The sequence below is a fragment of the Cibotium barometz genome, chromosome 12 (genome assembly GCF_041138505.1).
Source record: "Cibotium barometz isolate CiBa-2024 chromosome 12, ASM4113850v1, whole genome shotgun sequence".
NCBI lineage: Eukaryota > Viridiplantae > Streptophyta > Polypodiopsida > Cyatheales > Cibotiaceae > Cibotium > Cibotium barometz.
In genome coordinates, this window is record NC_141057.1 from 14,674,069 (window position 1) to 14,699,341 (window position 25,273).

Here is a 25,273-nt window from a genome sequence, read left to right on the forward strand (position 1 = left end):
CTTTGGTTAAATTCCTATGATGGGAGAGGGACACTTTTAATCATCAACATGTGTCAATTGAAGGCCATGGTACATGGTTGCCCTCAACGAATTTTGATGATCTACATAAGATGTATTCGGGAGTCCACAACTTATCATTATGATGACAAGCTCTTATGTGATGTCATGTGCTCATCAAGAAAAATGGCCAAGGAATGCTATGCCGATTGTAGCCCCTTTTCTAGATATTGTCTTCCCTAGTTTTTGGCACCCAATTTTCAGTTGTGAGTCCATCTTGAGTTCCCAATTTTGTGTTGTAAATGCCGCTTGATTGGCAAGTATGTGCACTAGCTATGACTCTCTCTTCTTGAAACTCACAATCAATATTTATATGGTTTGGTGTCAATGTACTTATAATTGTACCAAAAGATATGTGTTGAAGTAAAACCACTATGATGCTCTCTTTTGTTCTGTTGCTCCCTCTACCGTTATGGCTTACTTAGTCTTCACTCACTATCCATCTACTTCTCTATAGGAGGCCTTTTGCCATGCCCTGCCTCGGTTTTTGAGTTTGCTCGAAAAAAGTCGCTTGGAGTATGGTAGAACTCTTAGAAACTATTGAGTCCTAACTTTTGTGGAAAATAATACTGGTGTATTTAATGATAACATGAACAGACTTAATTCATGTTATCTACCTTCTGTGAAAAATAATATTGGTGTATTTAATGATTACATAAATAGACTTAGTTTATAGGAAAAACAATATTGCATTAGGAATGTAAAATATGCTTCATTTATGTTAATAAGGGTCTGAAACCGTTTTTAATATTAATTAATTAGTGTCGTGTGTGGGGAGATGGTTGTGAACCTTTGGAGAGTCGAGCTTCTATTTTTTTATAAGGTGCACGTCCAAGAAGGTGGCAAAGTGGAGACGTCTGGACATTTGCTTGGAGCACGCGAGCCTTCTAGTAGATTGTTCAAAATCTCACATGTGTTTTGAAGAATTAAGTCTGTTTAAGCATTTAAACGAGTTGTCCTCTGCATGGCTTTACCTTGTGTGAGAAATAATATTGGTGTATTTAATGATTACATAAGTAGACTCAATTTGTAGAAAAATCCGTATTCCGTTAGCAACATTTAACTTGGCCACTATGCTGATAATAAATCGTGATATTCTTATTGGTGTTTTTATGTATAACTGAATAATAATAATATTTCTGAGAAGTTAAAATGCTTAGGAAAAACATCCCTTTCATGCAGCAGCTCTGCACTCTGAGGGGGGCGTTGCATAGCGTGCGTGGTCTGTGCAATAATTGTACACCATATAGTTTCTCTCCACCCAAGCCAATTTAGCAGCGTCGAGTGTGACAGGGGGAGCGGGGCTACCGACGGTGTTACAAGCGGCTATACCGCTACTACTGCTGGACGTGGCGACACAGGCATTGGCATTGAAGTTACGGTAGCTGGCGACGAAGGGGGCGTGGGTCCAGTCGATTTTGACCTGGCCGCCACGAGTTGCCCACTGGTCGCCGTTCCAGATGCTGGAATAGACGCCCATGGGCTGCTTGTCCAAGTAGGCCTTCCCAGAACTCTCCTGGTTAGGGAAGGCGCGGATGGGCGTGCCATCCACGAGGAACCTACAAGTAATTATGCAGGCAAAATGAGATGAGAACGCACGTATCTTTCTTTCTGTATGCAAAAAGAAGAAGAAGAAGCGAAGGGCTATCTATATAGGTAGGCTTAATTTATGGTTATTGTTAGTAAAAAAAAGTTTAGTATAGTTATTAAAATTATCTATGTTAAAGTTATATTTTTTTTAAATATTAAAAAAAAGGTTATTGTTAGTTGTTGCTTTTGTTGTTTAATTTTAAAAAAAATAAAAAAATACTTTTAAAAAAAACGTATGGTAGTTGGTTTCACCTTGCAGTGCGCACTGTATGTGGCTTCGCGAAGAGAGACGACATTTCCATGGACTCTTTGTGGGAAAACGAGAGGAAGCAGGAGAGACGCACAGGCCAGCACTTAGAGAAGGTAGAGGATAGGAGATGATGGGTGTGGAGAATCGTTGTGTTGGAGTAGGTGAGAGGAAGCGAAAACTTGGAAACCTTGGTGGGCTACAGGCACGCGATGGCAGGATGGTGATCTTGAGACGACGGAAGCGCGCAAGATTCGGCCCAGCACAGGCACTCCAGAAAAGGAGGCGTGATACCATGTAGAATTAGAAGGAGAAGATGCTACAGCCATGCTGGTGTTGCCATGGCTGCAGCATACACGAGAGCCAGAGCGAGAGGGAGAAGGAGACGCGCTCACAGTTGTGAATCGTTGTTGATTATTAATGAGAGAATACATTTATTTATAGTTATTGAGTTGTGCCTCTTCGTGTGTCCGTTCATTGCTCACATGCGTTCACACACATGCGGGCATTATAGCATTAATTCCTACACCCATGGGCTGCTTGTCCAAGTAGGCCTTCCCAGAACTCTCCTGGTTAGGGAAGGCGCGGATGGGCGTGCCATCCACGAGGAACCTACAAGTAATTATGCAGGCAAAATGAGATGAGAACGCACGTATCTTTCTTTCTGTATCCAAAAAGAAGAAGAAGAAGCGAAGGGCTATCTATATAGGTAGGCTTAATTTTTGTGCTTACAGGATTTGTTGTTTGGTCCAGGAGACGGAGTACGTGTGGAAATCGGCCGTGGGGTCGAACCACAGGAAGATGCGCTGTTCCCGGCCCCCCACTCCGCTGGCAAACACATTGGTCTGCAGAATGTAAGGCTCCCCAGACACGTTCCCCAGAAACTCGAAGTCCAGCTCGTCATGGTACGCCGATTGCGAGGAGAGCTGCACCACGTCCACGCCCCACCACGTACACACGAGAAGCATATTTATCGTCATATAAAGCTCATGAACGTGTACACGGCCACGTTTCAGCTCAGATAATCAATGATAAAACCAGATCATTAAAACAATATAATCAGTGTCCTCTTACACAGATGCACATTTAATAATACACTTATTTTAGCTGATGAACACACGGCAACCTGAGTATTCCTCACAGCTAACCATATCATGAACTAAAACAAGTATGCACATTTCTTTAATACACTTACGTAGTAGGCCGTCACCGTCCCTGCAGAGTCTCCCGGAACCAGCTTGATTTGCATGTCGATGTTGCCAAACAGATACTCCTCCTTAGATTTGAACCCGGATCCTGCCAACGTTAGACGCATCAACTCAACGGAACGATTTATATAAAGGCATTCATTAAATACATTAATGAATGACAGGTCAAGCTCGCAGTAGACGCTAGCTTATAAGACATATACTAATTGGACTATAGATCATCAATTATCTGAGACTCGTAATGCTCGCAGTAGTCGCTAGCTTAGAAGACATATAATAATTGGACTATAGATCAGCAATTGTCTCTAGCTCGTAGATGTACATTATTAATGAACCTGCCAAATCAGCAAGACTAGCAGCTGCTCTACTGCATTGCATTGGACATTTGTTTGATTAAGTGCAGCCTGCAAGGATATTAACCTTCATGACATCTCGATATTCGATATCAAGCTCTACAGAATTATAATTGGTAACTCGATCACCACCATTAAGGCTATAACAACATATGATTCGATTAAATACACGTACGGTTGATAGAAACCTTCACATTTTGGATGGAGATAATATTGTACCCGAATCGCTATCCAAGAGTAGCTGAAGCTGCTCTCCTCCATTCAATACCTTCACTTTGGATGGGCTCCAAGTGACTTGGAAGTCACGGAAGAAGTCACCGGTTGCAGCAGGCATGATGAGCACCGCCAGCAAGCCCAAAATGAGGAAGACGATTCTAGTCGACATTCCTTCTATCTTTGCTTTTGAATCAAAACAACGTTAAACACACACTGTACCCCAAAGAATGTGATGAATGACTGAGAGAGAGAGAGAGAGAGAGAACGCCTAATGGATTTGCATTTGTGGGCTGAGGATGGAGTCAGTCCCTTTAATATAGCTCAGCAGCTTATTCACAACACTCGACCAAACACATCATAGAGTGAGATCAAATCAAGGTGAGCCATCACTCTCAAAATACACATTATAGAGTGAGATCAAATCAAGGTGAGCCATCACTCTCAAGGCACCAGCCCATTTATAAGGGATACATAGTCATGTGCAGTGAGTAGAAAAGGCGAGCTATCTCCCTTATTCATATCTCAAAGCCAGGGAAGCCTAACATGAATTATCCAGTGATGAATGCAGGTGAAGACACTAGTCAACAACAACTGATGATTTTGCAGAGGCCCAATGCAACAAGACCACCTCCACGAGGAGTGGAAGGAATGCCACCCTTGCCGGACCCAAATGTACATGTGGTAGAGGTAACAAAGGCCAAGGAGGTAGACATTGAAGCAAATGGTGTCAAACGAGGGCATGGAAAAGAGAAGGAAAAGGAGGGTGTGGCATCACAAAGTGACCATGGACGAGGAAAGAAAGTGAAGGAAAACAAGGAAGTCAAGAGGAGACGACGTCGTATAAACCTCCAAGATTTCCTCCTTAGACATGGTATGGCTCCATACAACCTTTTGGAAGACATGAGAGGTAAGGGTCCTGATATCTCGTGGCCTCAATTTCTAGCCTTATGTCCACAAGTTAGGAGGGAATTAACAAAGGCCGTGAGCACTAGGAGAAAAAAAAAAGAGAATGTGCCTATATTAGATTGCTACATCAAGGGAAGGCTAGTTAAGAAGGGTCTAGTAGATGGGGGTGCACAAACTTGCATCATGACAGAGGACCTTATGCAAAAACTAGGCATGCATATTCATGAAACACCTGAAATTAAAGTGAAAATGGCAAACAATAGCAAAGCAAAGTGTCTTGGGATTTGTAAGAATGTTTCTGTGGAAGTTTTTGGCATTAAGAAGGTTGTTGATTTTTATGTTATGTCTACCAAGGGAAGTGGTTATCCATTTATCCTAGGTAGACCATGGCTAATGAGAATGTGAGCTTTGCAGGATTGGGAAAATGGAAAGTTAGTTTGCAGGAATGAAAATCGTAAGAAGATTATCTTTGACATGAAGGAGCAACGACAAGAGGAGATAAATGAAGAATCTTCTTAAGGCAAAACAGAGGAGGATTGGACCGATGACGCCTTAGAGGAAGAAAGCAACAGTAGCACTATGGACAAGGAGTCTTCCATTGAAGTCATGGGGGTAAGATTCAGAGCAAAAGACAAAGAGACACCCTGTCAAGGTTTGGAGGAGGTAGGCTCTCAAGAAGACCAAATTGTGCATGATGAAGAAATGTTTGATGCTATGCTCTCAAAAACGCTTACATCGGGGGAAGGAGAGGAGTTTAAATGTGTACTAAGAAAATTTCCTAGGTTTTTTGCTAAAGATTACACAGATGTGCGTAGAGTAGAGGCCATTCAACACAAGATCGAGCTAAAGCCAGAAGCCAAACCTAAGGCACAAAAGCTACAAAGACTAGGAGTCATCAAGGAGCAAGCACTACTCAAAGAGGTGAGGAAGCTTCTAGCAGCGGGGTTCATATATCCTGTAGAAAATTCAGAGTGGGTCTCTCCCGTCGTGGTCACTTCCAAGAAGAACGGCAAATGGAGGGTGTGTGTGGACTATCGTCCACTCAATGAGGCGACAAAAAGGGACCACTTCCCTCTTCCATTTCAAGATGAGATCCTAAATGAGGTAGCAGGTCATGAGAAGTATACAATATGTGATGGCTACTCGGGTTACTTTCAAATTGGGATTGCATTGGAGGATCAATTAAAAACAACCTTCATTACTCCTTGGGGTTGTTATGATTTCAGAGTCATGCCATTTGGTTTAACCAATGCTCCAGCGACATTTCAACGTTTCATGAACATGGTGTTTCAAGAATTCTTTGGGAAATCCATTAGAGTGTTCATAGATGATTTTTGCATCTATAGCTCTAAGTCATTGCATGTGCAGAGGGTGGAAGAAGGCTTGAAGAAACTCTACGACATGGGGGGCCAACTCAATCCCAACAAATGTCATATTGGTGAGGATGAAGTAATCTTGCTTGGTCATAAGGTTTCTTCCAAAGGCATTGAGGTGGATCTTACAAAGGCAAAGGCTCTTATCGACCTACCATCTCCAAAGAGTCTCAAGGAGGCCATCTCATTCATTCAAAAGGTGAAGTACATGTCACGCTTCATTCACTTAGCCTCAGAGTTACTTCACCCCTTGCAAAAATTGACTCAACAAGCAGAGTTTGCATGGTCTAATGAGCTTGAGGAGTACTTTTGTAACATTAAAGTCATTTTGTCAGAGCTACCAACACTCATGCCTCCCTGTTGGGAGTACACTTTCTTTGTTAGCTCTAGTGTTGGAAAGGAAACAGTGGGTGCAGTTTTGTTACAGCAAGATCCGCACAGTACTAGGATGCGGCCCATCTACTTTGTTAGTAGGGTCATGAATGTCTTGGAGAAAGGCTACATGGAAGCAGAACTCATGATGCTTGCTCTCATCTTTGCGGTGAGAAAATTTAGATCCTACTTGTTACCAAAACCTTTTGTAATTCTCACTACAGAAAATTTGTTTCCTTGGGTGTCTTCTCAAATGACTATCAGTGCTAGAATCACAAAGTGGGTTATGGAATTACAAGAATTCCAATACTCTTTCAAGGTAGAAGATAGTGTGCGTGCACAATTGGCAGGGATTCTCACTTATAGAGTGCATGAAAAGGAGATTAAGGTGCTTGAAGTAAAGACCCTACCATTGCCACCACCCAAAACTATACCTAATGCATTTACCTTGTTCTTTGATGGAGCTTTTAGAAAAGCCATAGGTAAAGCAGGGGGAGGGCTGGTGCTGCTCAACCCAGATGGAGAGGTGGTTATGAAGGAGAAGGTCAACTTGCCAAGTTCTACTAGCAACAATGAAGCAGAGTACGACATACTACTTCATGGTTTGAAGGTGTGCATCAATCAAGGGATACAACGTCTCCTAGTAAAAGGGGATGCACTTCTTATTGTAAGGCAAATTTTAGGCATTTGGGCATGCAAGAATGAAAGATTAAGGCAAAAGGTTTATGCTATCCGTAGGCTGTTTAATCAATTTGAGGAAGTGCAATTGTATCATATTCCTAGGAAACAAAATGAGGATGCTGATCTACTTGCACAACAAGCTGTTGCATGTGTTAAGAAGGAAATGCAAGTAGTCTTGGCTGCAGCGGCTATTAAGCAACCACGGTATCAAGGAATGGAGACACTGGATCCCATTGTGAGCTACATCTTGGAAGGTGAATTCCCACAAGACTTCACAAGGGCACAAAAGAGGAGGCTCATGAAGAGGGAAAGTTCTTTCTTGTTCTTAGAAGGTGCCCTCTACCAAAGAGGAAAAGATCAAGTGTGCAGAAGAGTACCAACAACCAAGGAGATTCCAGCCATTTTAGAGGGTTTGCATGAAGAAGCATGTGGTGGCCATTTTGCTCAAGAACTAACTGTGAAAAAGATTTTGCTTGCTGGGTATGTTTGGCCAAGCTTACATGTGGATGTCCAACATTGGTGTAGGAGCTGTCATAACTGCCAAGTCAATGGTAATAAGAGGTTGCTACATGGTCCACGCCAATTAGTCATTGCAAGTGGTCCATTTGAAAAATGTGGCATTGATGCTATGGATCCACTACCTAGAACTTAAAATGGAAAATTGTACATCTTAGTGGCCATAGACTACATGACTAGGTGGGTGGAGGCTCAAAGTGTGGCAAGGGTGAATGGAAAGACTGTAAGCAAATTTGTTTGCACTCATATATGTTGCAGATTTGGCACCCCCTTGGAGATTGTTTCTGACAATGGTCCAGGTTTTAGAAAAGGTTTGCTCACCGAAGTTTGTGAAGAGCTTCATATTTCACATCATCATAGCACACCCTACTATCCCCAATCAAATGGGTTAGTAGAGAAGGCGAATGGTATCATTGCAGGAATCATAAGGAAGATGGTGGAGAACAAGACAAAGCTTTGGGATGAGTTCCTTGATGGAGCACTATGGGCATACCGGACTACCTACCAAGAAGCAATGGGGTTTACGCCCTTTCACTTGGTTTATGGTCAAGAAGCATTGCAGCCTATTGAGCTCAACATTCCAACAATGCGGCTACATGGAAAAGGTGGACTAGGAGATCAAGATGCATGGGTAGATCAACTTCTCACTTTAGTTGAGCTAGAGTGGAAAAGAGAAGCTGCATATGAGTGTTATAGAAGAAAAGCCATGCAAGCAGCAAAGAAGTTCAATGCAACTTTGAAAGACGAGGGCATCAAAGAAGGAGATCTTGTGCTAAGGTATGACAATCGACTTGATAATCGGTTTGATGCCAAGTTTGAAACTAGATGGTAGGGACCATACATTGTCAAGAAGGTTTTCAACTCTAGCTATTATCAGCTCATGGATTTGGATGGCAAAGAACATTCTAAGAAGGTTAATGGCTACAGACTCAAGCCATACTTGAGTCGCATTCTACCGACAGACTTACAAAAGCAACCACAAAAAGGAGATAAAAGGGCATGTAAGTTATGTTGTTTGAGTGATGGATGTAGTGCAAAACACAAGGAATAGAAGAAAGATGGACAAGAGAACCACATTACACCACTTGCTTTAGAAGACCTACATTATGATGGTACAGAATATACCATCATCTAGGGGGAGGGCTAAATGATAGCCGTTCTTTCGGCTATCCACATTACCACAAGGAGCTACCTTGGCCAAGGAAAATCACATAAACTCTTTGTCATAAATACCTTTTCACTGTAAATAGGCGTGTGTGCGTTAGGGACTTTACCCATATCTTCTATATATTTTTTATATTATTTAAGAAAAAAGTTTTTGCTAAGCTACTCATCAAAAATAAATAAAATTATTACGGCCCATTTTATGTAAATATTTCATTTTATATAAGGGCCTAAATATGGGGGTCTCTATTTTCTCTAGTTATGTAAATACTTCATTAGGTGTGTGTATTACAAAACCTAAATATATTTTTATTTATTTATTACTATTATTATTATTCTTCATAATACTTTTGGACCATGATTGTACATATGCTTCAACTTCACCATGTATAAGTAAATCCTATGCCCTCACATTTCTACCCACACCATGTAGAAAGCCTACTACCCAAATCACGTTTTCCCTTAGACTATTTCATCTTTTATTCTCTCATCTACCCTAAAATAATGAGGGTCTCCCTCCTTTTTGACTTCCATAGTTTAGTATTTTTGTATATATTTTTTACTATTAAATATTTTATATATTTTTATTAAATACTTTTTCATATATCAATTATTTTTGTATATTTTATTCACAATTAGATCTCTTTGTTTATTTTATTTTCCTATCATAATAACCATATTGTCATGATATGTTGACTAGTTAAATACTAGCTTGTTTTTTCTTATTATGTAAATCCTTTATAAAATGGAAAAAATCTCCTCCATGCAAGTGTCCACATACACTTGAGTCTCTAAGGTCAGGGTATGATGTATTGGGGGGCTCACTCTTGGAGCTATCAAGAAATTCCACCAATGGGGACCCACACAAAGATTTTAAAAATTCAAAAAATACATGATTCTGCTGAATTTTTTGCGCCCGCCTCCACTCCGAATTTGGACTGGTCATCAAAAAACATAAGTTAGCTCGGGAGCTCAAAAATATGCTCAATTTTTTTGAGAATTTTTGGAGCTAATGGCGGTGAGATATGAATTTTCTATTGGACCCCAGTCTGCCCACTTTTTGGCAAGGTACACCTAGTCTCTTCTCACCTCCCTTACACATTCATCACCTACACACTTAGTCATTCCTTTCTCACTCCATCAAACCTACAAAATTCATGTCCTCTCTCACCCTCTCCACATTTGCCCTCTCCTTCCCTCTCCATTTGCTCTCATATCTACTCTACACCCATACCTCATCTCCATTTCTCTCCCTACTACTCCCATATTACTAAATTATTTTCCCAATCTCAAAAAATACATAAAAAATCAGCATGAATGTATCCTATTAACCTCTGAAAATATGGGGTTTCCATCTACAAAAACCCCCATGTTCTTCACCTCAATCAACTTTTGTGGCGTCAAATGCAAGAAGGAGACCGGTGGTTAACTTAAAGATCTACACATGGGAGAATCCAAGCTTCTTCGAGCTTTCAACCACACAGAGAATCTTTCCAAATCTTTACTCCTCTTACTCAACCTCTCAGCCCTTCTCACCCATTTTGTACATTGTATTACTAACCTTTTATAGTGATTACTAACTACTAATAACTACTAACATTTGTAAATAAGCACCCACTCTACTACTTTTGGAGTAGGCATTACTACAAGTTATTTGCTCAAACCTCTACATCACACTCTCCTCTCATCTTCAATAATTCTCTCACCTTGGGCCCATATCCATGTGACTCAAGGGATAAGAAGAGGCCCACTCTCATTTCAAAATAAAAAATCCATAATCTATGATTTTCCATAATAAGATTGATTAGGCTTAATCCTAATTGGGGCTTCTCAAACCTATAAATAGAGCCCCCTCCATTCCTTGTAAAGAGGGGAGATTACACACATTGTACACCACTCCCAACTCTAGTGTGTAAGGAAATAGTGAACTTGTGAGCTCTCTCTATACATCAATACCTTTGATTGCATAGAGAAGCTTGAAGCTTGAAGCTAGTTATGTCATTGTGAGGGCTTGAGTGATGCCATACTCCCTATCATAATTGTATCTTGCCTTTGTGCATAAATAAGATTAGTAGTTTGGGTGCAATTGTGTACAAAATCTTGGACTCCTACATCTCCAAAGTTGATTTAGCAAAGCGGTCCGATGTTTGATTTAAGGTAGATTCGATCCTTGTATTTTTGTGGTGTGATTTTATGCTTGGCGACTTGAAGGCATGTTTTTGATTTGTTGCCTTTCATTCCATGGTAAGAGGGTTGTATGGTGAGAGGGCTCCCGTAACCTTAAGACCATGTGTATACCGACAACAAAATCAAGCTTATATTGTGTCTCTAAGTTCTTCTCCAAGTTTGGTATGCATCTATTTGTGTTATGCAAATCTCCTCCACACACAATACCATATGTTATGAGTTTTTGTTTAAGGGGTGTGTGCCTTCTGATTGATGTATATGGTTAGCTTGTATTGATTGGCTACAAGGAAAGATCTTTGGTGTCCTAGTTCACACACATAACTAGGTGGTGCCCCTGTCTTGTTGAGTGTGTGGTTTTGGGGTTCTTATGTTTGTGTTGCGTTGTGCCCCAAGCCCATTGAGCAACACGGGAGCCTTGAGTGCTTAGAGGCCGCTCTTCTTGTTGCCCGCCCCGGACTGCCTCAGTAGGATAAGTTTTATAAAGAGGAAGTTAAGAGACTTGGTGCTATGAATTATGATAGAATGGGCAAGGTATTTGGTCAAATGATTATCAATGTCTCCTCCAATCCTCAGAATGATTATTACTTAAGCATTTCACCTGAGGACAAAGTGATGTTAGAGAAGACAGATATTGAAATATCTGACTTTGTATTATTTTGTTGCATGAGGTAAGCATCATAGTTTTGTCCTTTTCTCTCCTTTTTGCATACTTAATACTGTCTTTGATTATAGGGCATACATTTCTACAATGCCCACATAGATTTCAAGCAGCATATTTGTTGTTGATCCTCTAATATCAATTGATATCTTTTCAAAGACATGATCAAATATTGAAGTGTTTTTTAGTGCATATGATAGCCTGAGAAACTATTATATATTCATCCCATATAATGAAAGGTAGTATTTTTTAATAGTTTTAAATTCATAACTAATGTGAGTAGATATTTTCTTACTATTGTTTTATTTGCAGTCACCATTGGAGTCTTATACTCATTGATGATTTGGATAGAGAGGTTACTTTCATGAACTCCTTATTTGGTATCCATGGTCAATGCAAAATGTAAGTATCTGTTTTCATCAACTATCACAATTTTGCTACAAACATTGCACCTGTTTGATATGCTCTTTATTGCAGTGCTTACAAAATTGTATTAGCATATTTAGAGAACAATTATGAAGACCTTGTAGATCCAAAGAAGCCACTCAAGTATCTTCAGCAGGGCAACAAGAGGTATTAAGAATTTAGTTTGGATGTTTCTTCGTTTGAAGATGGCTTTCTTCTAATTACACTATTATTTCAGGTTCCAATGTAGTTTGACAGTACTAGTTGTGGATGGAGGGTGATTGCAAATGCTTGCAGGACAATAGATTTTAAGTTGTTAAAACAATAAGTCAATGTAAGAACCCCAAAGAATCCTTTGCATTGCTCTTAATGTATTTGTACATTATTTTTCTTAGAACTCCACTTTTTTTTTTGTTTTCTTCACCTTGTGAGATCCCTTGCATCATGAGGGCAACATCGTAACCCAGTCGTTTACAGTGAAACTCTTGGGTTCCCAAGTTCCATCATCCCTTTTGTTGTGTACGACACAAGAGTTTATTGAATGAGAAGGATGTCTTATGGATTTCATATAGAATAGAAGCAAGAGAATGAGACAATGGAACTTAGTGAGGTCAAAAAAGAGATGAGAGAGAGCTAGAAGATGAGAGCTTCTAGACGTTGAGAAGAAAAATGAAATGGTATGGGCACCAAAAGGAATACTAGAGGTAGTTTGTCCCAAACTTCAAAAATTTTGACATTAACTACATGCCATTTTTTTTCAAATCTTTTGACAGTTTTTGTTAATATAACGGATGCTAGGGACCACCACAATCCGTCTAAATTTGGAGATTTTGGCTAAATTAGAGGAAGAAAGCTCGAAATGGACTCTACTACCTCTAAAGTAGAGGAGACAAGAAAACCATATTCTTGTGCACGTGGCACACTCTCTTTGGGTCTTTTCTTAATTCTGAGATTAGTAAAGGGCCCTTTTTTAGGCATTTTTGGCCCTAATGAAGGCTAAAATAAAAGCCAATGGTAAGCCCACAATATAGTACGATACTAAATTGATGTATGCACAAGCCCACTGCTATCCAGAACCTCTCGTAATACCTAAAAAACATAGTTTAAAGATACATAGAACGTTGATAATCACTCAACATGACCACTTAGCAGAAACACACTCCTAGAAAGAGCTGAGAGAATTCACAAGAGATGATAATGTGTACCTAAAAGAAGTATGAGACCCCTGCCCTAATAGCCTTTGATAAATACGCAGTGGAAGATCCTATAATAAGGTAGAGAATCTCACCCAGGGCCTCAAAGTGCAATTACCTAAGGTTTGGCTATTCCAGTTGACTATCAATCATCGGTTCTAGAATAGATCCTTACAAAGGAATACATTCGATTCCTCCATAGGGTATTAAATAAATATCTAACTCATCTTTCTCATCAGTAAAAGACATATTGGTGGTTTCGCACAGAACACACCAATGTCTTACTCCTTGATCTTAAGGTTAGACATTCAACTTGTAAATCCTAGGTCGTTGATGATCCTAATTCCCAAATTTCCAATTTTTCCTTCATAAATATTTTTTAAAAAATGGTTTTGACTTGGAAAGTACTTGTAAATTCTCAGGTCCACCCTGCCACCCACGTTCTGGTAGGGTATCCATTTTTCTACTTTGAGAGATCCGTAAGCTCAACCTAGGCCCCGACCAATCCCAATGGGTCTAGCGTTCCACCCTACCACTGGGCATACGGAGCCACTATGAACTCACATACCCATAATTAATATTCTTTATCATCACTCACACACTCCACAATAGCAAACAATTATAGACAATATTCACATACGCACCCCACTATGCCAGACCGTCCTTTATTGATTATAATAACTGCACGAAAATATGGAATATTTATAATACATCATAATATCTCCTCACACTACGATTGTAGTCATGAGACATGACGATGTGCACCATTGAGCCCGAACACTCCTAGACCACTAAATCAAATAAGAGGGGCCTTAGATATTCCAATGTCCAAAAATGATCTTGTGCACATAGATATCGCTTGGAGTCACTTATAATGTGCACACCAATCCCGGCACAAACACTGTTGTTCATCATGGAGCAACCTTTCTACCCTCAACACGAAGAGAAGGCAAACTTTAATGCCTAGCCTTTTTTGGAGCCTCCTCTTGTCCTACCACACCAATCGTACCAGGAGCACACCCATGTTCTCCATCAAGAGGAGTCAAGGTCTCAGATGAGATCCTTTGGCATCTGACTCACCTTTTGCAAGGTTTACATGATGAAATGAAAACAATATTCAAACAATGGAAAGCAGGCTTAAGAAATCATTCACTCATGCAACCACCATATGGTAAACAAAAAACTAATTATCGAGGCTCAATCGACGATCAACCTTGAATTCTCCTTGTCTAGTATTTGCAGCATCCAGCACTTTGTTTACGTCTACTCGTGGTTGGAGACTTTCTATTCAGCTCTCTATTTTGTTTCAAGAGTTGTTTTTGTGTTTTGGGAAAGAGTTATTTTTAGGGAATAGCTATTCTACTCTTACTCTAAAGGTCGTTGACTTGAATTTATTCAAAAAGGTGAATTTAATCCTATTCTCTCTCTAGAAAGACTATATTTTCTATTCTCTCTCTAGAAATTTCTAACTAATAATTATTTTCTAAGATTTGTGATAATTTTTCTTGACTAAAATAATTATATATAATCTACCTATAAGATTCATTTTGGAAGTTGTCTTTGTCAGCCAGTCTTATACTCTCTCTCTCTCTAGAAATATCCTACATACTTTTTCTGAAAATTGGGGGTCATTATTTTTGGGCTAAGGAACTCATGCTCAATTCATTCCCGAAGACAGAACTAAATTCAGATATAATCTTAGGTCATTTCTTCTATTACATCCTCTCTCTAGATTAATCCTAATATAATTTCTAAAAATTACTAAAATTCTACTATATGCTAGAAAAAATCTACAGTGATCCTAAGAGGGATGTATTGAATGGTGTCCACAATGCCTAGTTTGCTAGAAGATGAAAGCTGAAATAGTAAAAAAGCCAAGGAAGCCTCATCCCCGTTTTGGATATTCCAACCATGAAGTGGCAATGCATACGTATGGATTTCATCACGGTATTACCTTCCAATGGAAGTTATGACTCCATATTTTTTATAGTTGAAAGATTAACCAAAGTAGTGCAATTTCTTCCTGTGAAGAAGACCTTTACCCTTATAGATATCACAAGAATATTTTTGCGAGAAGTATTCCGACTACACAGATTACCTCATAGAATAGTCAATGATAGAGGTGGTGAGTTTAGTTATAGATTTTGCATAGCATTGTTTGAAGCAGTTGGTACTTCATTGAACCTCAGCACTACCTACTATATCCAAAAATTGATGGGGATAGACTCAGAGAGTGAATGAAGTAGTGCAAGACATGCTTAGAGCTTTCTGTGGGCGAAAACCAAGGAAATGGTTGAATTATCTTCATTTGGTAAAGTTTACCTATAATTCATCTTACCATAGAAGTATTGGTATGAGTCTATTCAAAGCCTTATACAGACATGAATGCCTTACACCTTTGCATTGGTCTGACCCTTTAATGAAGATAGAAGCTTCAAAGTAGATGCTTGATGAAATGGACAACCATTTCATCAAGGAAAGGGTCATGAGAGAACGATGGATATGGCATTGCGAGAGACGATTAATAAATTTTGCATCCTCAACTCATGCGCTATGGATAAATGGATGGAGAGGTACAACCTAGCAAACAAGGAAAGAGATCGACATCATTTGAATTTTAGAAAGAGTAAAAAAACTAGAGCATTGCCATGCCTAGATTCACTCGCTCAACTTCTAGAATTTCCTTCTAGCATACAACAAGCAAAGCATAGTGGCGAGGTTATAAGCGATGAGGAGGAGGAGCTTACATATGGTTTTGATTACCATGTAAGTGAGTTTTTATATGTACACAAGAAACCGTAAGACATAGTCTTGTATAAGTTTTTGTGCTTGATACAATTTCATGATCTTCTTTTACTTGCAGTATCGTGAATTTGGTGCACTTTGGTCATGCAGTTGTCACTTTCTTGTGGAGCAAATAGATGAGAAGAAAATAATATTTGATCGCTGTGTCAAGGCAAATTTCATGCAGAGAAAGTGGTTCAAGTGCAAGTGACCCTTAGTAGTGAAGTTGGCATGCTTGATTATTGTGGAACAATATAAGCCATTCTCAAGGTTGGGTTCTAAAAGTTTTCTATGTTAATTTTTTATGTGAATTCACTCAAGGTAGTGTCTCAAGCACCACAAGCAAACATGCGCAAAGATAATAGCAAATTTCTTTAAGGAGACTCCAGAAAGATATGGACAAACCAAAGGGACACATTTGTGCTACCAAAGCATTGTGTGAGCAGGTCATCTTTAAGATGGACCCAAGAGATCATAGGTGGTTGTTTGTAATCCAAATTGATCCACACAGTATATAAAAAGTTTAAGATATGGAAACATCAAATGAAGTAGAGGTTGAAGAACCCACTCAAGAAGCACAAGAAATAGATATTGATCCAGTTGAACAACTAGAAGAAGGATCAAATCAAGGTATAGTTATTCAACAATTGAAACTGGAACCAAAAGCAAACACAATAGCAAATCCAAAATTTGAAGAAGAAATAAAAGAATAACTTTCAACACAACTATCTCTAATGCCTAAAAGAAGAGGACACTACGGATGAACTACCTTCTACTCCAACAAAGGAGACTACACCCATTGATGAAAGATGTAGATGGAGAGGTATTTCTAGAAATAGATGTATTTGGAGCCATGGATCTACCTGAGTCGATGATGATCTATAACATCATATGTCATTTTGTTTTACCAATCAATAATTGGTTGCTGTCAGTGTTTTCCTTTTTGGGACTATTAATGGGGGCCTTAGAAGACTATTGTCATAGTGTTTAGTAAATATTGCTACATATATTCTTGTATTTGTGATCATTAGAACAAGATTTGGCAAAGAAATATTATCTTTTTAATTTTTATAAATATTGTTCTATATCTTTGTATTTATTGGAAAAGAACCTAAAAATTGGGTTGATAAAAGGATAATGAGAATAGGTCTTCCACCTTATCTATGAACCATTTGCATCATTCCCATAAGGGCAAAAGAAAGGTTTTGGACATTTATCACATTTGTGATGTAAGCACTCAAGCTTGTGCCATTCAGCATCCTCTTTCTCTAGACATATTACTAAATTCCACATTTCAGCCACATAAGAGTATTGCTACTATTGGCAACACACTTTCCTTCCCCTAGGGGCCCACAAACCTTGCATTATCGATCACACATATCCTCATGCAATGGTATTGTATCATGTCTCATGGAATTTACTGCTAGTCTGAACACACGTATTCTCATACAGTAAACACAACAACAAGCATTTCTTTCTTTCAATTTTGATGAGATAGGGCTTAAGTTTTTGAAATGCATGAAAGCCAATGTCTATTGAGGGGTGTTGCTCTATGAAATTCATGAAGAAGTTTGCCTATACAATCAATAATCTAAAGAGTTGGTACATGGAAGAGAACAACTATTTATGAAATTCATGAAGAAGTTTGCCTATACAATCAATAATCTAAAGAGTTGGTACATGGAAGAGAACAACTATTTATAAATATTAAACAATACTATTCGATACTAAGTCCTACTCAATAATATTACTAAATACTATTGTTTAATATTACTAAATAGAGTTTCAAGAAGTTTTGAATGTTATTACAACAAATATTATTAAACAATTATTAAAAATATTAAACAATACTATTTAGTATTACAGAGTACTGATAATAGTATTGTATAATATTATTATTTAAAAAGTACTATTAATAGCACTATTCAGTAATAACGAGTACATTTGATAGAACTAGATAATATTTTTAGTAGTACTAAATAGTGTCTCTAATAGTATCTCTAATATTACTACTACTTAATAGTACTTAGTGTACTAGTAATACTAGTACTCCTATATAACACTAATAGTACTACATAGTACTAATTACTAAGTACCAAATAGTACTACATACTTCTAAATAACACATAGTACTTGGTCAAATAGTGCAGAGTACTAAATGCATCAAGTTAATGTTAAGTGTTAAAGAGGACTTCAGTGAACTAAATAGTGAATATGAAGTTCTAAATAATACTAAACAATTCTAAATAGTATTATTTAGTTCTTTGGCTAGTAAACACTTGACTAAATAGTAGTAAATAATTGTAATAGTTTTAAATAATATTAATTAGTACTTTTTAATAGTACTAATTAACTACAAGATGATGTACCTACGTAAAAGAAGGAAGATGTACCTCTCTAAGCTCCAAGAAATGGGTGGGATGCTCTTTATACTTTTATGGGCTAGGACTTTACTTGGAAATATCCTTCTTATTTGGAGACACCCTAGTGTTGTCTTTCTAGAAGTTGACGACACATTGAATAACCTAACAACTTAGGAAATCTTTCCTGCACTTTCGATCTCCATTAGGCCATTTGAAATATTCTCCTTCTATGTCAACATGGTGCTTCGATTTTTTTGCACTCCTTTGACAACACCCAAAGATGTCTTTGAATTCTCCACAATTTCCATTGATATTTACTAGCTTGGAAAATCTGTCTTATCCACAACTTTTTTCATATCTAAATATCATATAATCCTAGCCAAGTATAAGAAACATTTAGAGGTAGCTAGAGCGTTCCTCGAAGGTTGGGGGCTTCTCATCTTGACAATAACGTCATGGGATGTTTGCATGCATACTTTGTAAGTGAATCCCTCATAGTTACTCCATGCATTTATGCATAGCCTTTTACCATATGTGTTTTCAAGTTCCTTTCTCACGAATGTGTGTAAAAGAAAGTATGAAGTGCCTAGACGTAAGATAAGTACGACTATACATGGAGGCACATAACATCTCCATTTCTCAAGAAGTTTGAGGAGCATGAAGGGCATTCAATTAATCGTGACCATGTTATTAACTACATACGTATAATGATTTGCTAGTTACATTTGCAAGCATATAACTTATGGTTGGTAGTATAAAGCTTATGGACTTCCTATAATTTTGTAGGGAATTACGAAAGAGGCTTGCAATGAAGACGAAGAGGAAGGAGGACATGATGATGATTAGAATATCAATATAATCAAATTTGTGTGTATAAGGATGTATTTCTTTTGAAAACCTTCCCTTCAATATGAATGTAAAAGGTATTACAAATGGAGATTCAAGTTGTCTAAATAAACTAAAAGAATAATCCAAAAATCAAGATAATAAACAAGAAATTTGTGTGTATAAGGATGTATTTCTTCTGAAAACCTTCCCTTCAATATGAATGTAAAAGGTATTACAAATGGAGATTCAAGTTGTCTAAATAAACTAAAAGAATAATCCAAAAATCAAGATAATAAACAGGAAACATAATATTCGGCGTAATATCCTCCCCGACATGTGTGGCTCCTCCACCCACACACATGATATTTAGATAATATTAACAAAAATAGCCCTTGGAGCTATTAAAATAATGTTTTTTCCAAGATTGGGCTTTTCTTTTTACAAGAGTGACTTTTTTCCAAAGTCCAAGTTATTAATAATAATAAATCATTTACTTAATAACTATGTACAATGATCCTAACTATATTTATTCCAAAATGGTGCACACATATGCACTAAGCTAAAAATAATATAATTCACTATTGATATATGGGCCATTCCCTTATAGTGAAATGGGAGAAAGCAAAGGATAAACTATAAACTTTTAGGCCTTTGTCTAAATCTGTAAAATGAGGTCGCTATCAAGGTTATCATGTATCAAGGACATGAATGCCGTTACACCTTTTAGCTGGTCATACCCTTTAATTAAGGTAGAAGATTTAAAGCATATGCTTGATGAAATGGAAAACCATTTCATCAAGTAAAAGGCCGTCAGCAAACTTAACGAACAATGGATATGGCGTTGCGAGAGAAGATTAATAAATTTTGCATGCTCAACTCATGTGCTATGGATAAATGGATCAAGAGGTATAAGCTAGCAAATAGGGAAAGAGACCAAGATTGTTTGAATTTTAGAAAGAGTCAAACGACTAGAGCATCGCATTAGCTAGATTCACTCACTCAGCTTCTAGACTTTCCTTCTAGTAGATGGCTTCAGCAAACCATACAACAAGCAAAGTATAGTGGCGAGGTTATAAGCAATGAGGAGGAGGATCTTGCATATGGTTGTTATTACCATGTAAGTGAGATTTTATATGTAAACAAGAAACTGTAAGACATAGTCTTGTAAAAGTTTTTGTTCTTGATGCAATTTTATGATCTTCTTTTTCTTACACTATCACAAATTTGTTACACTTTGGTCACGCAGTTGTCACTTTCAAGTGAAGTGAATAGATAAGAAGAGAACAATATTTGATTGCGGTGTCAAGGAAATTTTCATGCAAGAAAGTCGTTCAAGTGCAACTGACCTAAGTAGTGAAGTTAACATGCTTGATTACTATGGAACGATATAAGACATTCTCAAGGTTGGGTTCAGAAAGTTTTCGATATTCATTTTTGATGTGGAGTGGTTCAAGGTAGTGTCTCAAGGACCATAAGCAACCATACGCAGAGATAATAACAAATTTTTTCAAGTAGACTCCACAAAGATATGGACAAACCAAAGGGACACATTTGTGCTACCAGAGCATTGTGAGAGCAGGTCGTCTTTAAGGTGGACCCAAGAGATCCTAGGTGGTTGTTTGTAATCCAAACTGAGCAACACAATAAACAAATATTTTAAGATATGGAAACATCAGATGAAGTAGAGGTTGAGGAAGCACAGGAAACATATATTTATCCAGTTGAACAACTAGAAGAAGGATCAAATAAAGGTATAGTTATTCAATAACTAGAACTTGAACCAAATTCAAACACAATAGCTAATCTAGAATTCGAAGAAGAAATAAAAGATCAGATTTCAACACAACCACCTCTAATGCCTGAAATAGAAGAGGACGATATAGATGAACTACCTTCTACTCTAATAAAGGTGGCTGCACCCATAATTTGACGAAGATGTAGATGGAGAAATACTCATTTTTATTTACCAAGCAATACAACAACCAAGCAATACTTGGTTGTTGTCACTATTTTCTTGTTTGGGACTATTAATGGGGGCCTTAGGAGACAATTGTCATATTTTTTATAAATATTTCTACATATATCCTTGTATTTAGGATCATTAGTGCACGATTTGGCAAACAAATATTAGCTTTTTAATTTTTATAAATATTCTATTATTTGAAAAGTACCTAAAAGTTGGGTTGATAGGACTGTGAGAATAAGTGCACACTTGAAATTTGTTTAGAAGTCAAAAAACATTTTGACGTGCTTTTCTACGATTACTTCGACTGTTATTCCAACAGTTATTTCAACACCTATTTTTACATCAATTGGCGACATTTAAATCGATGCTCATTTTGAAGGCATAGCCAACATCTAAACTAGGCGTCCAAAATGGATCATCTTGTAGCAGTGCTAGTGTTGTCTTTCATCGACGACACATTGAACAACCTTGAAACTCACAAAATCTTTCCTATGCGTTCGACCTACATTAGCCCATTTGAAATCTACTCCTTCTATGCCGACATGATGCTTCTTCAAATGTTGTGGTTGAATACCAAGGGCTTTAGCGACTTTGCTACCACTATATTGTTTTACCATTGATTTGTTGGCAATCATGTGAAGTTCTACTCTCTTTGCAGTTAACTTATCACCACTTTGCACTCCTTTGACAACACCCAATGATGTCTTCGAATTCTCCACAATTTCCAAACCATTGATATTGACTGGCTTGGAAAATCTATGTTATCCACAACCTTTTTTATATCTGGATATTGTATAAGACTAGCCAGCAATATTTGGAGTTAGCTAGAGCATGACTCAAAGGTTTGGGGGCTTCTCACCTTGGCAACAAAAACATCGGATGCTTCCATGCATGCTTCATAAGTGAATCCCTCACAGTTACTCCATGTGTTTATGCATAGCCCTGTACCATATGTGTGCTCAATTGTCTTTCATGAATGTGTGTAAAAGAAAGCACCGGAAGGGGTTGACATAAGTATGACTATGCATGGAGGCACATAACATCTCCATTGCTCAAGAAGTTTGAGGAGCAAGAAGGACATTCAATTATTTGGGCCCATGTTATCAACTACATAAGAATAATGATTTTCTAATTACATTTGAAAGCATATAACTTATGGTTTGGCAGTATAGAGCTTATGGTCTCCCTATATTTTTGTAGGGAATTCTAAAAGAGGAAGGAGGAAATGATGACAGTCCACCTCCATTAGCCCATTTGAAATCTGCTCCTTCTATGTCGACATGATGCTTCTTCAAATGTCATGGTGGTTGAATACCAAGTGCTTTAGTGACTTTGCTACCACTATATTATTTTACCATTGATTTGATGGCAATCATGCAGTGTTCTACTCTCTTTGCATCTAACTTATCACCACTTTGCACTCGTTCGACAACACCTAATGATGTCTTCGAATTCTCCACAATTTCCATTGATATTGTTTGGATTGGAAAATCTGTGTTATCCACAACCTTTTTCATATCTAAATGTTGTATAAGCCTAGACAATTATAAGCAACATCTGGAGATAGCTAGAGCGTGACTCAAAGGTCTGGGGGCTTCTCACCTTGACAACAACAACATTGGATGCTTCTATGCATGCTTCGTGAGTGAATCCCTCATAGTTACTCCATGCATTTATGCATAGCCTTATACCATATGTGTGCTCAATTGTCTTTCATGAATGTGTATATAAGAAAGCACCGGTTGTGCCTAGATGTAAGTATGACTATACATGGAGGCACATAACATCTCCATTCCTCAAGAAGTTTGCGGAGCGAAAAGGGCATTCAATTAATTGGGCCCATAAGCATAATGATTTGCTAACTACATTTGAAAGCATATAACTTGGATGAGATAGAAAAAGATGTGATTAGATGAGAATGGGACCTGTGTTCGGACTAGCAGTAAATTCCATGAGACATGATACAATACCATTGCATGAGGATATGTGTGATCGATAATGCAAGGTTTGTGGGCCCCTAGGGGAAGGAAAGTGTGTTGCCAATAGTAGCAATACTCTTATGTGGCTGAAATGTGGAATTTAGTAATATGTCCAGAGAAAGAGGATGCTGAATGGCACAAGCTTGAGTGCTTACATCACAAATGTGATAAATGTCCAAAACCTTTCTTTTGCCCTTATGGGAATGATGCAAATGGTTCATAGATAAGGTGGAAGACCTATTCTCATTGTCCTTTTATCAACCCAGTTTTTAGGTACTTTTCCAATAAATACAAAGATATGGAACAATATTTATAAAAATTAAAAAGATAATATTTCTTTGCCAAATCTTGTACTAATGATCCCAAATACAAGAATATATGTAGCAATATTTACTAAACATTATGACAATAATTAGTCCCAAAAAGGAAAACACTGACAACAACCAAGTATTGATTGGTAAAAAAAAAAATGACATATGATGTTATAGATCATCATCGACTCAACTAGATCCATGGCTCCAAATACATCTATTTCTAGAAATACCTCTCCATCTACATCTTTCATCAATGGGTGTAGTCTCCTTTGTTGGAGTAGAAGGTAGTTCATCCGTAGTGTCCTCTTCTTTCAGGCATTAGAGATGGTTGTGTTCAAAGTTATTCTTTTATTTCTTCTTCAAATTTTGGATTTTGTATTGTGTTTGCTTCTGGTTCCATTTCAACTATTGAATAACTATACCTTAATTTGATCCTTCTTCTAGTTGTTCAATTGGATCAATATCTACTTCTTGTGCTTCTTGAGTGGGTTCCTCAACCTCTACTTCATCTGATGTTTCCATATCTTAAACTTTTTATATACTGTGTGGATCAATTTGGATTAAAAAAAACCACCTATGATCTCTTGGGTCCACCTTAAAGACGACCTGCTCACACAATGCTTTGGTAGCACAAATGTGTCCCTTTGGTTTGTCCATATCTTTCTGGAGTCTACTTAAAGAAATTTGCTATTATCTTTGCGCATGTTTGCTTGTGGTGCTTGAGACACTACCTTGAATGATTTCACATAAAATATGAACATAGAAAACTTTTAGAACCCAACCTTGAGAATGGTTTATATCGTTCCACAGTAATCAAGCATGCCAACTTCACTACTAAGGTCACTTGCACTTGAACCACTTTCTCTGCGTGAAATTTACCTTGACACCGCAATCAAATATTATTCTCTTCTCATCTATTTGCTCCACAAGAAAGTGACAACCACATGACCAAAGTGCACCAAATTTGCGATACTGCAAGTAAAAGAAGATCATGAAATTGTATCAAGTACAAAAACTTATACAAGACTATGTCTTACGATTTCTTGTGTACATATAAAAACTCACTTACATGGTAATCAAAACCATATGTAAGATCCTCCTCCTCATCGCTTATAACCTCGCCACTATGCTTTGCTTGTTGTATGGTTTGCTGAAGTCACCAACTAGAAGGAAATTCTAGAAGTTGAGCGAGTGAATCTAGGCATGGCAATGCTCTAGTTTTTTGACTCTTTCTAAAATTCAAATGATGTCGATCTCTTTCCCTATTTGCTAGGTTATACCTCTCCATCCATTTATCCATAGCACATGAGTTGAAGATTTAAAATTTTTTAATCTTCTCTCACAATGCCATATCCATTGTTCTCTCACGACCTTTTCCTTGATGAAATGGTTGTCCATTTCATCAAGCATCTGCTTTGAAGCTTCTATCTTCATTAAAGGGTTAGACCAGTGCAAAGGTATAAGGCATTCATGTCTGTATAAGGCTTTGAATGGACTCATACCAATACTTCTATGGTAAGATGAATTATAGGTAAACTTTACCAAATGAAGATAATTCAACCATTTCCTTGGTTTTCACCCACAGAAAGCTCTAAGCATGTCTTGCACTACTTGATTCACTCTCTCAATCTGTCCATCAGTTTTTGGATATAGTAGGCAGTGCTGAGGTTCAATGAAGTACCAACTGCTTCAAACAATGCTATGCAAAATCTATAACTAAACTCACCATCTCTATCATTGACTATTCTATGAGGTAATCTGTGTAGTCGGAATACTTCTCGCAAAAATATTCTTGTGATATCTATAGTAGTAAAGGTCTTCTTCACAGGAAGAAATTGCACTACTTTGGTCAATCTTTCAACTATAAAAAATATGGAGTCATAACTTGCATTGGAAGGTAATACCGTGATGAA

The 25,273-nt window shown here is 37.7% G+C and overlaps 1 protein-coding gene and 1 pseudogene across 1 annotated transcript; one reads left to right on the top strand and one right to left on the bottom strand.

Annotated features, from left to right (window-relative positions):
• Positions 1-1,231: 1,231 nt before the first annotated feature.
• On the bottom strand, positions 1,232-4,037 carry LOC147633104 (xyloglucan endotransglucosylase protein 1-like). Its single transcript, XM_086805684.1, has 6 exons — positions 3,675-4,037; positions 3,090-3,190; positions 2,627-2,820; positions 2,422-2,506; positions 1,900-2,093; positions 1,232-1,616 (listed from the first exon to the last, which is right to left on the bottom strand). The coding sequence occupies exons 1-6, from the start codon at positions 3,838-3,840 to the stop codon at positions 1,232-1,234; spliced, it is 1,125 nt and encodes a 374-aa protein (XP_086661810.1). The 5' UTR covers positions 3,841-4,037.
• Positions 4,038-6,608: 2,571 nt separating this feature from the next.
• LOC147633105 (uncharacterized) lies at positions 6,609-16,121 on the top strand (annotated as a pseudogene).
• Positions 16,122-25,273: the final 9,152 nt, after the last annotated feature.